The sequence below is a fragment of the Schistocerca americana genome, chromosome 5 (assembly GCF_021461395.2).
Source record: "Schistocerca americana isolate TAMUIC-IGC-003095 chromosome 5, iqSchAmer2.1, whole genome shotgun sequence".
Lineage (NCBI taxonomy): Eukaryota > Metazoa > Arthropoda > Insecta > Orthoptera > Acrididae > Schistocerca > Schistocerca americana.
Genome location: NC_060123.1, coordinates 368280816 through 368298624, shown reverse-complemented (window position 1 = coordinate 368298624; position 17809 = coordinate 368280816). Strand labels below are relative to the sequence as shown.

The window sequence follows — 17809 nt, the reverse complement described above, 5'->3', positions numbered from 1 at the left end:
GGGCGTTTCCCTCCCTGTTGCTCCCAAACCACCTACTTCAGGAGCAACATCCCTCCCCCCGTCCAACCATCAGGGACTTCTGTCCCCACTTCTAAGCCAGAGAGGCGTAAGTCTTCTTTGGCTCCTCTCACTAGGAAGGGGTCTCTTTAGTCACTCCCTTCCCAGGTTTCTGCTAGTGGAAAAGATGACACTCACCAGTGGCTGAAGAGCTCAAAAGCAACTGGTCGTAGGGCTTCACACTCATCCTCCATCCCAGAGACTGAGCCAGTGAAGTCCTCCCAGCCAGGGAAATCCAAGGAGCAGTGAGAGAAATCCAAACACAAGACCCATGAGACCAAGGAAATTTCGGTGGCACCCACACCACTGATACCTACAAGCTATGCATCTTTGGATGGAGTGGAGATTCTGGCATCCACTGAGGACCTAGGTAACGCCAGACCCTCAGGCACAATGGATATAGACTGCTCAGGCAATAAGTCGGTGGCAGCAGGTGACTCTGAGGCGTAAACTGCCTCATTGAATGTTCCATGCCTTCCCAGTCTCACGATGACGTCATCTTCCAGTGGAATTGCGGTGGTTTATTCCACCACCTGGCTGAGCTACGGCAACTGTTAAGCTGTACACCTGCTATCTGCATTGCCCTCCAAGAAATCTCGTTCCTAGCAATGCAGACCCCTGCCCTCTGTGGCTATGAGGGGTATTACAGGAACCGTAGCAACTATAATTGAGTGACAGGTGGAGTTTGTGTTTTCATGTCCTAGTTCATGTCCTAGACTCAGTCTGTAGTGACACTGTGCCCTTGAAACCCCTCTTGAAGCTGTGGGTGTCAGAATAAGGACGATGCAGGAGATAACTGCCTGCAATGTAAATCTTACTCCAGATGGTGCAGTACCCCTGAATGTATTAGCTCCACTGATTGATCAACTCCCTAAACCTTTCCTAGTTTTGGGAGATTTTCACACCCGTAACCCCTTGTGGGGTGGCACCTGCTTACTGGCGAAGGCAGAGATGTCGAAATTTTACTGTCTGAATTCGACCTCTGTTTCTTAAATACTGGGGCCGCCACACATTTCAGTGTGGCTAATTAATTTATCAATTTGCAGCCCAGGACTTCTCCCATCTATCCACTGAAGAGCACATTATGACCTGTATGGTAGTGACCACTTCCCCATCTTCTTGTGAGTTCCCAGCGTCAGGCCCACAGACGCCTGCTCAGATGGGCTTTAAACAAGGTGGACTGAGAAACTCGCACCTCTGCTGTCACCACTGAATCTCCCCCACACGGAAACATAGATGTGATGATTGAGCAGGTGACTACAACAAACCTTTCTGCTGCAGAAAACGCGATCCATTGCTCTTTATGGTCTCCCTGGCGAAAGGCAGTCCCTTGGTGGTCGCCGGAAGTCATTGAAGCAATTAAGGAGTGTCAGAGATCTCTACAGCGGTGTAAGCGGCATCCTTCCCTGGAGCACCTTACAGTCTTTAAACGACTCCATGCCCGCGTTCCCCAACTTATCAAACGATGGAAGTTGGAGTGTTGGGAGAGAGACCTCTCGACTATTGGGTGTCATAAGTCACCTTCCTGAGTCTGGGGAAAGATCAAACGTGTTTTCAGGTACCAGACCCCAACAGGTGTTCCCAGTGTTACCATATATGGCGTGTGACCTACTGTGCCCTTGCACATTGCCCTGACACGGTTCCTGGGCCTGATCAGATCCACAGCCAGATGATTAAACATCTGTCATCTGACTACAAGCGACATGGCCTCATCATCTTCAACTGAAAATGGTGCAATGGCGAGTTTCCATCGCTATGGCAGGAGAGCACTATCATTCTGGTGCTCAAACCTGGTAAAAGCCCGCTTGATGTGGATAGCTATCGTCCCATTAGCCTCACCAACATTGTTTGTAAGCTGCTGGAACCTATGGTGTGTCGGCAGTTGGGTTGGGTCCAGGAGTCATGGCTTACTGGCTCCATGTCACGGTGGCTTCCGCCAGGGTCGCTCTACCACTGATAATCTTGTGCCCCTCGAGCCAGCCATCCAAACAGCCTTTTCCAGATGCCGACACCTGGTTGCCATCTTTTTTGATTTATGAAAAGTGTATGTGGGGTCTCCGGGGCCCACTCCCAATTTTTATCCAAAATTTCCTGTCACTTTGTACTTTCCATGTCCAAGTTGGTGCCTCCCATAGCTCCCTGTATTCAGCAGAATGGAGTCCCGCAGGGCTCCGTATTGTGTGTCTATTTTTAGTGGCCATTAACAGTCTAGCAGCAGCTTTCAGCCCTCCATCTCTCCTTGTCTTTATGCAGACGACTTCTGCAACTTCGCCTTTGTCCACACAGGCCATTTTGAACAGCATTCCTTTCTGGATGATTGCAGTGTATTCACTGCAGAGCTGGTGGCCATATCTCGTGCACTTCAGTACATCCGTTCATGCCTCGAGGAATTGTTTCTTCTGTGTACTGACTCCTTGAGCAGCCTATAAGCTATCGACCAGTGCTACTTTTGCCATCCTTTGGTGGCGTCCACCCGGGAGTCTATCTATGCCCTGGACCAGTTCCGTCGTTCAGTGGTGTTTGTGTGACCACCAGGACATGTCGGAATCCCAGACAGTGAACTCGCTGACAGGCTGGCCAAACAGGCTACACGGAAACCGCTTCTGGAGATGGGCATCTCTGAACCTGACCTGCATTATGACTTATGCTGCAGGGTTTTTTCGGCTTTGGGAGGTGGAATGGCATATCAGTATGCACAGTAAACTGTGTGTCACTAAGGAGACTATGAGTGTGTGGAAGTCTTCCATGCAAGCCTCTCACAGGGCAGTTGGGTTGGGTCCTGGAGTCATGGCTTACTGGCTCCATGTCACGGTGGCTTCCGCCAGGGTCGCTCTACCACTGATAATCAGTTGTCCTCTGCCGGCTCCACATTGGCCACACTTTGGCGACCTGTGATTACCTCCTGTGCCGTGAAGACACCCCTCTTTTAAGCCAATCTTGGGCATGAAAATACACACCCAGGGATGGAACGCACTGCTGCCTTGGTGTCTTCAGAGGCCCAAAGTGATTTTAAGATTGAGACAGTACAGGAAAAATTGCACCCCAGATTTGGTTTTTACAACTTTGTTTTCATCTATTTTAATTATATGCCATTGTTTATCGTTATTTATACAGATGGATCCCAGCAGAGGAATGCACTCGGTTGTTCTGCGGTTTTCCCTTATAGGGTTTTTAAAGTTCATCTTCCAGAACAATTTACAAGTATGATGCGGAGTTATATGGCATTCTGATGGCACTAGAGAGGGTTCACAGATATCACCATACTTGTTCTCTTGTCTGTTCCGACACTCTTAGTGTGCTGCAGGCACTTCACCAAATGTATCCAGTAGACCCGTGGATTCAGCTCATCCATGACTCCTTATGGCAGCTACAAAGCTGTGGCAAGGTGGTGATCATTTGCTGGGTACCTGGCTACATTGGGATACAGGGTAGCAACATGGCTGACAAAGCTGCCAAGGAAGCATGTTGGGATAGTGCTCTCCATCAATGTCCCATCCCATTGCACGCCATTATCTCATTCTCTGACAGATGCATCATGCGTCAATGGGAGACTGAATGGTTGCAGGTGATGGACAACAAACTGCAGTTGCTCAAATCGACCACAAAGGCTTGGCGAACTTTGTCAGCCTCGCTGCTGGAAGGTTTTGTTTACCGCACTGTGCATCAGGCATAGTCCTTTGACATGTGGCTTCCTCCTCCGGCGGGAGGATCCACCATTCTGTGAAGTTTGTGGCATGTCACTTTCAGTTCAGCATATTGTGGCTATGTGTGTCCTGTATACGGATATTAGGGCAGGCCTCGGTCTCACTGGAGATATGCCCGCCGTCCTCAGAGATAGATACCGATACCAGTGTTACAGGAATAGTGAAATGTTGTGAACGGTCAGGCCTCATCCCTAAAGTGGTGGGGAAAGGCGACAGACTTTAATACATTATAAACTACTCCACATGTGGGTACAGCCATAGTCCCCACCCATGAGATTTGCATGTTGACTTCTCATCAGTGCAATGGTGATGTCGAGCATCCCCTCAACCCAAATAATCGTCATCATCATCCATCTTTAACGATCATGATGTCGACAGGACTTTAAACCCTTAACATGGATACTGAGTGAGGTGACACAGTGGTTAGCACACTGGACTCGCATTCGGGAGGTCGACAGTTCAATCCCGCGTCCGGCCATACTGATTTAGCTTTTGGCAGTAAAGCAAGGTCACTTGGGCTATCTCTACTAGGGGGGGATTGGACTACCTAAGTCACCTCTTCCTATGAACTGGAGGGGGGAAAGGACTCGAACTGAAGTCTTTATTTCATGCAGTACAGCCATGCAGTGTGTGTGCTCACCACAAGCTCCAGATTCCAACTGACTTAGTACACAGTACCACCACCAGAGGGCGCTGTCATCTGTCCCATGACATAATCCAACATGGCTGCCATGATGTCAACTGATGGCACAAGTACTGTTAGCCAAGATGACTGCAAACAGTGGGTTCACCACGAGGTCCGGCTCTAGTATACAGTACCACCACCAGAGAGTGCTGCCGTGACATGAGCTGATGATGTGACTACCGTTATTCGAGGTGGCTGCATACATTGTGTTCACCACATGGTCTAGTGCCCAGTAGTCACTAGAGGGCACTGTCGCTCATGACGTCATCTGATGATGCGAGTACAGTTACCCAAGATGGCCGCATACACTGTATTCTCCATGAGGTCTAAGTGGTCTAGTACATGCTGCCACCATCAGAGCACGTGATCGTTCATTCTGTGACGTAACCCAAGATGGTGGGTGAAATGGTGGGAACTAATAGGAGCACTTAATCTGGTCACATGCTAGACTTCAGCCAATAGGATGGTAGTATCTGGTGATGTCATTGTAGGAGACATAGGTGAGGCGCAGCAGCTCTGGGGCCTCAGTCTTGTTCAGTCAATCAGCAGCATCAGACGAAGAAGAAGAAGAAGAAGAAGAAGAAAAACAATGAGGCATCAACAGCAGTTGCACCACAGCACAGTCATGCTGAACAGGATTAAATGGAAAGGTAAGTATCCCATATCACATCATTCTCTCTGCTTAGCCTTAGTATTATTATAATTATTATTATTCAAAGTTTTCACGTCTTGGTCCTCGTCTTTGTTCAACAGGATCGAGGGCCAACATGCCAAGCTCTGTGGCCACATCCAGGCCTGTAGCCACCTTGGCTGCCATCTCATCGAGACCTACAGCAACAGCCTCCAGCATGTCTGAACCAGTAGGGGCAACGTGGGATCCGGTAGCGCACATGGCACAATTGATGGAGCAGGACAAGGAGTTCCTGTTGTCTGTCCCAGACATTGATTTGTGTGATGAGGACAACTGATCTGCACCCGACACATCGAATGCTGTCGCTGGTAGTGTTAAACAACAAGATGGAGGTCAATACTGGTCACCAACATATGGCCCATCCTGGCAGAACATTTCTGTGATAGTGCAACCACGGAGTGCAGATACTGTGGATAAGAAGGTGTCGAGTTCACCTACACGTTTGACCTCCACATGCAATTTAACTCCCAGTGGGTCGAAACATGTGAACATTGCTATAGAAGAGCATCATGTCTGGGGGTTGCATGTGAGAATGGAGATTGAAAATGTATCCAAATGTGTTAAAGTGCCAATTTCTGAGTTCGACTGGGATGAAATATGTCGTGCAGAGAGCTACATCAATCAGCAGATGACTACAGAGTATTATCCAACTCGTTCTCCCCAGACATTTGCCTTACTGGTGTGACACTTTCTATTACAACAGGGTATGATGACTGTGCATTATGTGTGAAATTGGGTGGCAGCTGTGTTTATCTAAGACTGTGTTTATCTAAGACATGCCTAAGTAAATAAATGTTGTGTGACTAGGGCCTCTTGTCGGGTAGACCGTTCGCCGGGTGCAAGTCTCTCGATTTGACGCCACTTTGAAGGCTTGTGCGTCGATAGGGATGAAATGATAATGATTAGGACGACACAGCACCCAATCCCTGAGTGAGGAAAATCTCCGATCCAGCCAAGAATCGAACCTGGGCCCTTAGGATTGGCATTCTGTCGCACTGACCTCTCAGGTACTGGGGGCAGACGTGCCTCAGTTATGAAGTTATACAGTCTGGACATTGCCATTCGTCTTGCACAGGACAGACTGAACCATTGGCTGCCAGCATAGACTCTGCATGCAGTGATGTTGTAAACTCCCTACGTATGTATAGTATACATGTTGACAATCTTAAGCAACACCTTTGTTCGCAAATGAATGCTAAACCTAAAGAGAAACAGATTAAATTGTGTGTGTGTGTGTGTGTGTGTGTGTGTGTGTGTGTGTGTGTGTGTGTGTGTGTGTGTGAAAAACCTGAGTAATCTGAGTACTGTGAGTCATCAGGATAACGGAAGCATCCGATTCCACCCGTCTGCTTTGACCAGTGACGTTACCAATACGGCGGAAACGACCATTCACAACAACTCCCATACTGCTCCTATGATGTCATCACATGAACGTAACAAACACGAAAATAGATCGAAAAACCACCAAACAGACATTCCTCCAAAAATATAATGAAACTAATGGGACAAATGGGGGAAATTGGGGGTTTTTGGGTGCGGACAAACTAAATATAAACACACACCATAACACCAAACGACAAAAAGCACTAAAATAACAAGACCCCACAACCTTCCCAAATTCCACTACACACAAAAATCACCTGGAATCGACCACTTCCCTTGACCTACATAGGTCAACAGTAACATCCAAGCTGCTCGGGATTAGCCGAGCGGTGTAAGGCACTGCAGTCATGGACTGTGCGGCTGGTCCCGGCAGAGGTTCGGGTCCTCCCTCGGGCATGGGTGTGTGTGTTTGTCCTGAGGATAATTTAGGTTAAGTAGTGTGTGAGCTAAGGTTCTGATTATCTTAGCAGTTAAGTCCCATAAGATTTCACACACATTTGAACAGTAACAACTGATATCACACCATAAATCTCAAAACTTTCACCACCACCACCACACTTATCCTACCCAAAAAAAAGCATCTAGAAAATCAAAATTGGAATTGAACTCTTTCCTTGACCTGTCATCCTTACGTCGTCTCCACATGTAGCTGTCCCTGGTCCAAGACGCCAGAACTTTAGTAAGCCTCATTTCTGAACAACACACTGAACACTTCATGACTTCAGCCAACTGGCAGAATAGCTGAAGAAATTTTATTAGAGACAACACACTGTCCCCCATCAACAGTGACAACCGAAAACTGTTAACCTTGTCAGTCATATCCATACGTACCAAAGACATAAACAAGCTATTTACCAAAATTCACACACGACGACGAACAGAAAAAAAACTACACTAATGTCGACATAGCAAAACCAAAATCATTATCTCTCTGAAAAATATACAGCTGAAAGCAGTCACCACCGTTACCACACACGTGCAATGCTGCCACGCAAATGAACCCCATATGCCACATAAGATGCTACCCATAAACACACCACCAGAGATCACCACCGATCACATCAAAACAACAACTACAAACACGCCACTCTCACAAACTAAACTCCGCGCCATCGTGACATCACACACAACAGCCATATGTCTCGGGCCAATGCCAATGGATGGAATCGGATGCTTCCGTTGACCCGAGTCATCTATTTGCTTTATTGCTGAATTTATCGCTTGTCAAAAAAGTTTATTTGGTAAATACTGTACAGGTGTGAAGAAGAAGATACATGCAGATTGTAATGATATTAATGTAATACTCCACCCCATGTATGATATTTAAATAAATAATTTATGTATATATAATCTCAAACCGTGTTTGTGTTTTATTTCATACCTCTCTCATTATAATCAAAGTATTACAATTATTAATTTTTTTCAATTCTATATGAGTTAGTGAGATGATCCTTGATGAAGTTACTCTTCATGGGTAAAATATATAGCTGTTTTCTCTGTGTAGTCAATATAGCTCAGTCGGTTATGTGGTGGAACTATAGTGGCTACACATATTATTATCCTTTCAAGTGTATTTTTCTATATATGCCAACTACTTGTCTGTACCTGGCATAGTTAGTATCATGACAGGCTGGGTGAAACACTCTCGCCACAAGGACTTTGTTATCGGTGACTGGTCCTGTGAAGATGCAAATTAAGACCTGAAGAAGAACGAAGTTCTCCTTCCTGATAATATATTAGCCATTATTGTAGGTCCATCCAATTGTGGGAAGACTAATGTCCGCATGTCTCTGCTAACACATGTAGATGGGGTTCGATTTGAACATGTTTGTGTATTCTCAAAAACAGTTTCAACCCAAGTGTCAGCTGTTGCATGAGATATTGTGCAGTGTAAATGGTGTTAGATATATGACGTTCAGTGAAAGTGTTGATATCCCTCCACCTGAAAAAGCAAAGCCAAATACTGTCTTCATACTTGAGGATGTTGCTGTGGAAAACCAAGATCAAATTCCCAAATATTTCTCTTTCGTCTGTCATATGGGTGCTGATGTATTTTATCTAAGTCAAACATGTTTCAGAATCCCCAAACAGTTGGTTAGGGATAACGCAAACCTCATTATAGCCTTCAAAAAAGACAACTGGAATTTAAAACACATTTACCAGGCACATGTCGGAACGGACATGTCGTTCAATGATTTTGTAAAGGTATGTGCAGATTGCTGGTATCATTCACAGTATGGGTTTCTCGTTATTGATAAAACAAGAAAACTGAATGATGGTGGGTACAGGCGAAACTTTCAAGAGTTTTTGCAAATATAGCACAGTAAGAGAGGTTGGTACATCAGTCTGTGCTACACCATGGACAAATTTGCATGTATGTCTCCCTCTCAACCCGAGAGTATGGGTGTACACAGACAGATCATTCGCCTGTACATGGATGCGATAATTAGGCTATTGGGCATAAAGTTGCAGGTATGCGCAGAGAACTAGAGACGTTTTACCAGACTCTTCTGAGAATGGTGAATACGTTAAATGGGCTAGTTAATCAAGCCAGTAAGAAAGTAACGTACTTAACTGAAAAGGTCAGGGCTATTGAGGGGAAAATAGATGTAGACTTCCGTGTTGTTGAGAAGGGCGATCGGGATCATAGTAAGAGGAGGAAGAAAATGACTGGATATATAAAGCCTCACGCTGCAGAGATGTCTGATTAGTATACACAGAGATGTTGATGAAGCAGAAAGTGATTCAGGCCATAAAACAGTTCATGAGAAATTGCAATTGCGGTTGCCAAGGTTAGGGCATACGGATACACAGCAAAGATTAAGAGAGATCTTTAAGCCGGTTACTGAATGTCTCCAACAGCTCTCAGCAAAAACAAAAACACACGATAACGAGGGTGTTGCCATTGATGAATTCATTATTCATCACACCCCCGGTCAGATAGATAGAACATTTGGCGTTAGCAGGGGAAGACCGTACATGTAGGGTACAAATCCCATAACTTTAACTGATGACACAATGCAGATTGGTGATAGGTAGTTTGAGCGAACACCTGGCTTAATGAATCTTATTTTCCTAAGACCTACCAAGAAACCTATAAATTATTCAGTTAATGATAGGGAAACATACCGTGAAACACTGCACATGACTGGTGTATGCAAGAACATGAAAAGCCTGAGCAACAAAAAATAAAACCAATACCTGAAGGCGAAAACAACAACAGCAGCAGCGGTTATGGTATTGCCATTGAGCATAAAGCAGTGAACAATCGAATCCCATAGTATATATATTATGACGACTCCAACATACTAATAGATCGACTACGGCTGCTCATGACATCAGCTGTTGCAGGTAATACAGCTCATTCGAATGAGGTTGTCTCGATAATCTCCAAGCTTCGAGAGAGAGGTATCATTGAATAAGTATGGAGACAGTAGTTCGAGAACTGCACAAACCTGCACGAAAAACGTACCCTCGCCCACATGTTATGATTAAAGGTTTGGATGACTTTTGGCAAGCTGATCTTGTAGATATGAGGGAATATTCACATGAGAATAATGGATTCAAATATAATTTAATGGTTATTGATACATAATCCAAATTTTCCTGGGCATTACCTGTCAAAACAAAAACGGGTCGAAATGTCACCGATGTTTTTGAGCGCTTGCTACAGACGGACAAATCGATGCACAGACAACCTCCAAACCGATCACGGTTGGGAGTTCTACAATAGCTGTTTCAAGACAGTGATGCATCGGTACGGAATACATGACTACTCAACATTCACTCACTCGAAGGCAAGTATCGTGGAGCATCTGAACAGAACAATAAAAGGTCGAATGTGGATGCATTTTAACCTACACGGCTCATGCAAATGGATGGATATCCGCCCAGAAATAATTGCTTAGTATAATCGAACCAAACATAGCATAATAAAAATGAGACCAATCGATGTTCGTGGTAATAGACTCATGGATACGGTGTACTGTCGCCTTAAGATGCTGAATCCACGTAAACAGAAATTTAACATAGGTGATTTGGTGCATATCTCAAAACACAAAACGGCATTTGAGAAATCATACCTACCGATCTGGTGAACTGAGATATTTAGTTTCAAAGGTACAAGGAACAAATCCTAGAACTTATATATTGAAGTATAGTAAAGGTGAAGAAATTGCAGGCTGCTTCTACACTGAGGAGTTGCAGAAAATCTCAGAACTGAATGTTTTTTCCTGTGCAGAGAGTTATGAGATGGGGAAATAAAGCACTAGTTAAATGGCTTGGTTTTCCTGCTACACAAAACAGCTAGATTGACGCCGATGACTTGCTATATTATGGGCACGCATAGTCCACAACCACCATAGTAGCATAACATGCATGCTAGGACACGCACTAGAGGAGGTGGTGGTATTCTAGACAAACTACCAGTGGAATTACACATCCCTGGGTATAACTACTGTGGACCTGGGACAAAGCTTCAGAAACACTTGGCGCAAGGTGATAAGGTGGTTAATCTGCTCGACGAAGTGTGTATGGAACACGACATTGCATACATTGCAAACAAAGAGCTATCAAGTCATCACATTGCAGATAGGATTTTAAATGATAAGGCCAAGGCGATACGGAGAAGAAAGGATGTTTGAATAGGTCAATGCATCACAGGATTTGCATTTGATAAAAACCACGTGTGGAAAAATCAATTTGGGTTTAGGAGTGATGAATTTCAAGTGAGTTATGAATGCTGGGCTTTGTGCACTAAACAAGAAGAAGGAGGGCGGGAAGCAGGGCTGTTTGAAGAACTGTATCCTGACAGCGATGTATGCAGCTAAAAACGAACTGAAGCAGAAAGATGCAGGAAGAAGAGGAGGATCGTGTAAAGCACCTCGAGTTCTACCAATACCCAAGACATCCAGTGGGTTTATTCCATTTCTCATCGCAGCCCTCTCCGCGGTCTCGGTGGTAGGTTCCCTTGCTGGTGGTGCTGCAGCTATTGCTCGAACGGTCAAGAACGAGCAAAACTCCCAAGCACAGTTAGAAGAGGCAAGAAGACAACAGCATGATGGAAGCCGCAGCCATTCGAAAAGGACTGTACTTGAAACCATACAGGAAAGGGCTTGGCCTATTCATAAATTAAAAAAAAGCCTATTAGCCATCCTACCAGATCGACCAAACACTAATACAGGTCATCTCAAGTTTGTTAGAGAGAAATTGAAGATCCTAAGATTCCGTAGTGTGTTTATGAGGGATCCATTACCGAAGACGATGTGAAAAACTGGTGAATGCGGTATTGTGAATTTGGATGTTGATGGAGGCCCTGGCACCCACTGGGTGTCGTATGTTATGAAAAATGCAGATACCGTCTATTATTTCAACTCATTTGGTGACCTGCAACCACCAGAAGAATTACAACGATACTTCACTCACAGAAGATGAGACGTGTGCTCTACAATTATCGACGCTATCAGGACTTTAATACCCACCTCTGTGGACATCTATGCATCATGTTTCTCTTGACATTCACAAAGAAGAAGAAGAAGCATGCTATATAAGGATGAGGTTTAAACATTCATTCATCAGTTGAGGTTCAGGTGCAACGTCATACACTTTGACGTTAAAAGAACGATCATCTTTATTGCATGTGAATTACTTCCCACCAATTGATTTGAGCATTAGTGAATGGAGTATTGCATTGATTGGACTGGAGAAGTACAACAGCATCCCAAATATCACTGAGGCTAACAGTAAACTGCATCTGGATATTAATGGTGAAAAAGATATTGTGGAAATAGAACCAGCTGCATATGATATCGATGATTTAAATTAAGTCTTAAAACAGTCTGGAAAAGGTATTGAACTAGGTGCAAACATCAGTACACTTAAATCTGAAATAAGGACTGTAAATGCAGCAATTGACGTTAACCAGAAAGGTTCAATAGGGCGCCTGCTGGGTTTCACAAAAGAGCAGGTTTTGAAGAAGGTTCCAAGTAAATTGTACAAGTCAGATGAGACAGTGGACATAATCCCTGTCAGCACAATCCAATGTCGAGTGTAACATTGCAACGAACTCCTAGCTCAATGCTAGTCTGATTCACACTATTTACAGATTCTTCCCATCAATTCCAACAGGGTGTAAGACTGTTGAGACCCTTGCCAGTGCAATATACCTTCCAGTGAAAGATCAGGCTTTGGACTATTTGGAGCTGCGTATTGTGGACCAGAATAATCAACTTGTCGACTTTCGTGGTGAGGAAATCACGGTATAAAACAAGTGCACACAATCCACAGCATCGCACCTCTCTACTGAACAGCTAAGTGATAACACATGCGAACTACGAGTTTCTTAAATCAGTTGGCCTGAAGCCATGCAGTGACGTCCTCATTCAATATAACCAGTCCAGTAGAGTATGATGAACCAATTATATGTCAGGAATACTTCTCTCATAAGCGTTACGCTTCAACCACGTTTAACAAGAACGATGAAATCAGGATTGACATCCAGCACCAAGACGTAGTCACGCTTCCATGCAAGAGTTTCATAGATCTAGGGGAGTCATTCAAGAAAACCGACGGCAGCGACACATAACGCTTTAGCATTCCTGTTCCAAGAGAAATGTTATGAACTCAGTGTATCTGAGATCAAACATATACACAATGACGGCATAACATACCTTAAAACGTATGTCTCGGCATCACCAACAGATTTGCATAGTTTAGAAAATGCAGGATGCTTCATAGACGATCCAGAGGGTAGAAAGGTTGCAGAGTACAAGCAATTTACAGGCTGCACCTCTAATAATGCTTATGGGGTACTTTGAGGACATGAGACAGCCTGTAATGAACGCTAAACAGGAACTCCTTCTTGTACGGAGTGCGACAGATAATAACTCATACGTTCAAGGAGCTCAAGAGGAGAATATGATCACAATCAGCAAGATAATATGGAAATTGCCTCACACCAGTGTATCAGATGACGAGCATTTGAAGCTTTTAAAAGTCCTGAATTGAGGTACTCTTCTGTCACTGAAATTTCGCTCGTGGAAGATTTTCGAGTACCCAGTGTTACCGACTGTGAGCAGACAAACATGGGCTATTAAAACCTCCAGCCATCTAGAGACACCTAGTTTCATCTTACTTGTGTTTCAGACTGATAGAAGAGGTAATACAGCAAATGATTCCACCATGTTCGACAACTGCAAGTTAACTAATGCCAAAATCTACCTCAATTCAGAATTCTACTTATATGACAATGGAATCAAAATGTATACAGTCTAGCATATGACATGTATGCAAGGTTTCGCCCTTCTTACTATGAAATTGCTGAAGGAGAGGGAGGAGAGTGTCTACTCAGTCCATGTAAGTTCAAAGAGCTTTCACTGATCTTCGCAATAGACTGCTCAAAACTGAATGAGGTAAAGTCTGGACCTATAGATGAGCGAATTGAATTTGAATCATCGACAAATTTCCCAGAACACACTGCTCTGTATGCTCCTGTGCTACATGACCGTGTGATCAACTACTGCCCGCTCACAGGTGTTGCGTAACAAGCTGTATAAATGAATAGGTGCTGCACCGTACCTAGAGCATTTCACAATGACATGTCATGCTGTGAACATCATTGCGGATGCTCAGGGTTTCTATGACGGTGAGCGTAGACAGTTCATATTTAAAGATGTTGCATTTGTAGCGTACACAGAACATGCTGGAATAATAGAGACATTCTCAGCAAACATTGCATCACGAAGATCTTTCAAGCATGTGAGGTGTGCTAAGACAAGGAAGAGTGAAAAGTAGTTAACACATTTCTACCATGGAGTTCATTGGAATGATCCTGGCATACCTTATAAACATATGGTGACTGCGCTTGAATTATTCGATCTCATGGACACCGTCATCTGCGTGAATGGGAAGGAAGGACAAGATCTCATGGAAGCGTCGAATCTTTAAATTTGCTTCTATTCAAGACCTGGAATTCTACAGCTGTCCTATCCATAGCCTCAAGAACATGTATGAAAAAAGTGCTGTTGTATCTGCCTATGAAAATGTAAAATTACTTTTAAGTTGGATGAGAAATAAATAATTTGTCTTCCCAAAAAATTATTGTATACTTTTTTCTTTTTGACACCTACGTCCTTAGCAAGTAAGTTTATCCTTGACACTACACCTGCCTCCATCTATACATGCATTCCACTGGAACTGTCTGACCCACTTACCACAGCCTTTGTGCACTGTCACGTGGGGAGTAGTGCCACCTGTCCTATTAATAGGTGTACTTTCACATTCCTCGCCCCTCGCCTGCAGGGAAGTCTCTGAAAATGTTTGTGTTAAAGGCGCTACGTCATGTAGCCATGTGTGCAATGCAGATGTAACTGCAGAATGTAAACAGATATATTTTAGCAAAAACATAATGATTAGGGTTTTTTAAAAAACGAACTGTGATGTAGGGTAACGAATTTTTTCATTTATTGATTTCTATTTAGTTCTTGAGTTTACAATTTAGTTACTGATGAGTTCTTGAGATGCATTTCAGTTCAATGCAGTGACACTCTTAACTTATTATTATTGCTAGAAGCCAACACTATGTTGGAGATTCCTCTAAGGGAATGTCGGTTATAGAGCCATACTTAAAACTAAAGCAGAGGTATTGACTAACTTACTTACATGCTAAGTACTATTACTAATGAAATTCCACCCAAACAGACTATATTGAACCGAGCTGCTCTGTGGATTAACGTTCTCCTACTTAACTAGATGGCTCTAATTTTTTTTGTTTTTGTTTTGAAGTAGACATTTTCTGTGAAATAATTAATTAATTGAGTGGCTTCAACTTAATGAGACAAGTTATATATCTGTCTGTGTGTGTGTGTGTGTGTGTGTGTGTGTGTGTGTGTGTGTTTGAAATATACATTTATCATTGAAATACTTTAATAAAATCAACATTTAATTGGATGTTTCCAACTTAACTGAGCAGCTCTAAATATTTTTTGAACTGGATGGCACTAGACGTTTTCCACCACAGACAGCTGAAATACTTTTATTAAAGTAATTGGGTGGCTCCAAAGCATCCAACACAAACAGCTGTACTAGAGAAAAAAAATTATTTGGATGGAAATAAAACTACTGTGACTGAATGGTTAGTGGCAGGTGAAAAACTTGAAAGATATTCCATTTAAAAGAAATATGCACATGGTGCATAGATATATTTACAGCATAGAAATGCGTTGTCTATCAACAAATATATGTATATGTAATTTTTTTTCTATTTTTCAATATTTTCTTTTTTGTTTTCACCATATGGTGTGCAAACATAAACATAAAATTTTATTCTTTTTTCCGTTTTACCCTCTCTCTTCCACACACATTCTCTCTCTCTCTATGATATATGTGTATATAGTACACAAAAATATTGCACACATTCTCTCTCTCTCTCTCTCTCTCTCTCTCTCTCTCTCTCTCTCTCTCCCTCACTCACTCACTCACTCATCAGAGTCCCCAACCCCTTCTCTCACTACAAGTGGGTAGTGTGAGTCCAGACGAGCTTCAATCCCGTCATTACAAATGACCCTTTTATTGTCATGAGGCGACAGACCATTCTTAGACTGTAGTACAGTGTACACCTTGTGTCCTATCAATCGAATACTGGTCTGCCGTACCGTATGTGGTGCAGCACTGTGAACACCGCTGCACAGGCATTGCGAATAGTCTTCAATAGATAGGGCTCTCGATGCTGTGCGACGCACACCCTTAGCCTGCCTGTGGGTGGCAACTTCCAATGTGTGATATGCATACATTTTTGACCGTAGATGTACAAACTCCACAATCAGCAATCCATTCGACTCATTCTTCATAAGACCGATAACCCTCTTGTTGTGCAGGAGAATAGCATAAGGACTATCAGCCGCATATGAGGATGTGTCGAATTCATTACCATGGCACCTACTTACTTCACATGGATCGCAGTTCTTCACCCAATAGATGAAGCTATCTGTATCCATATAAAGTAATTTATGATCTGCGAAATGAGTTTTCGCGAACTCATAATGAAATCTGTACATGTGGTGTTTGGATAGGCCTAGTATGCACATCCCCACATAGATAGGTTTAGTAAACTCTACTGCAGTTTTACCCATCTCCACAGCAACGAAGTTCTTATTGAAAGTGGTGACCCATTTAAAATGTGGTCTGGCAATGCATTTTCTTACGCCATAACGCCCATCCCATTGCGTTCTAATAAAAATTACAAGTCGTTCCCTCAAATTCTCCATAGTTTTACCGAAAATTGAATTATTCATTAATTTATAAAAATCTTTCTCAAAGTCAGACAACGCGGAAGTTCTCTGTCTCGTATTCAGATCAATATACTCGTTCAACCAGGGGGACTGCTTGAAGGAGATGGCCCGGGTGATTTTAACCAGCTCCGTACCCAAGCTGAGGCATTGCTGGAGGTTACGATAATGAATAATGTACCTCTGCTGGCCCCCCACCATTGTCATCAGTTTCAGTGTGGAGCCTTCTCGCAGAATTAGTTGCTCTGGACACAGTGGCAAATCGGTATGTGTGTCATGGAAACTAATAGGGTATGTGAGTTCTGCCTCATACCCTACATCAGAATCGGCGGCCATACCCCTCCCCCCCTGGATTTTTCCACCTAATCCCTTGCATTCATCTTTGGACAGCCATCGAAACTCGCCAATCAGCAGCGATTGCTTCTTGGTGTGTCCGTATAAGTTATTCATGTCGAGGTACATTATATAACTTGAATCAAGGGATGCATTGAACCTGTCACCCATCCGTGGGTTATTTGCATTCATGTGCCTATGAACACATTGGCAAAGTCCCCCCCCCCCCGGATCCCTCACTTAAAGAAAAGAAGCATGCCAGGATCAGTCAATAATTCTATGCTGCACTTCGTTTTCTTGAGCATTGCATCCCAAGACAACCCAGGTGCCTTGTAATAAAAGGCGGGATCCAGAAAATATGTGGTCATACATAGACTCTGGAACTTCTCGAAAACGTCCGCAAGCAAGCGTACGTCTGTGTCCATGTAAAGCCATGTGGGCTCTCCTAAAGTGGAAATATTGAATTCCCACCAGACCTTCATTGCATTCTCATTCTCTTCATTCGTTATGGCGTCGCCTGTGAGGTTACTGGAGAATGCAGTTATGTCAGGTAGCCTGGTTTCATTGAGTTTCGCCATACTATCTACATAGTCATATGGGAAAACCACCTTCCTAGTCGCAAGTTGAAACTTTTCCTCGTCGGGAAATGCAGCTTGAGTGATATGAATATCCC

At 43.6% G+C, this 17809-nt stretch overlaps 2 protein-coding genes across 2 annotated transcripts in view; both read left to right on the top strand.

The window, feature by feature from the left end:
- Window positions 1–17809, top strand: part of LOC124616708 — a 474983-nt gene that overhangs the window by 14322 nt on the left and 442852 nt on the right. The window lies entirely within an intron of this gene.
- Window positions 4218–6411, top strand: LOC124616707. The gene is made up of 2 exons (XM_047145051.1): window positions 4218–5096; window positions 5200–6411. The coding sequence occupies exons 1-2, from the start codon at window positions 4910–4912 to the stop codon at window positions 5412–5414; spliced, it is 402 nt and encodes a 133-aa protein (XP_047001007.1). The 5' UTR covers window positions 4218–4909; the 3' UTR covers window positions 5415–6411.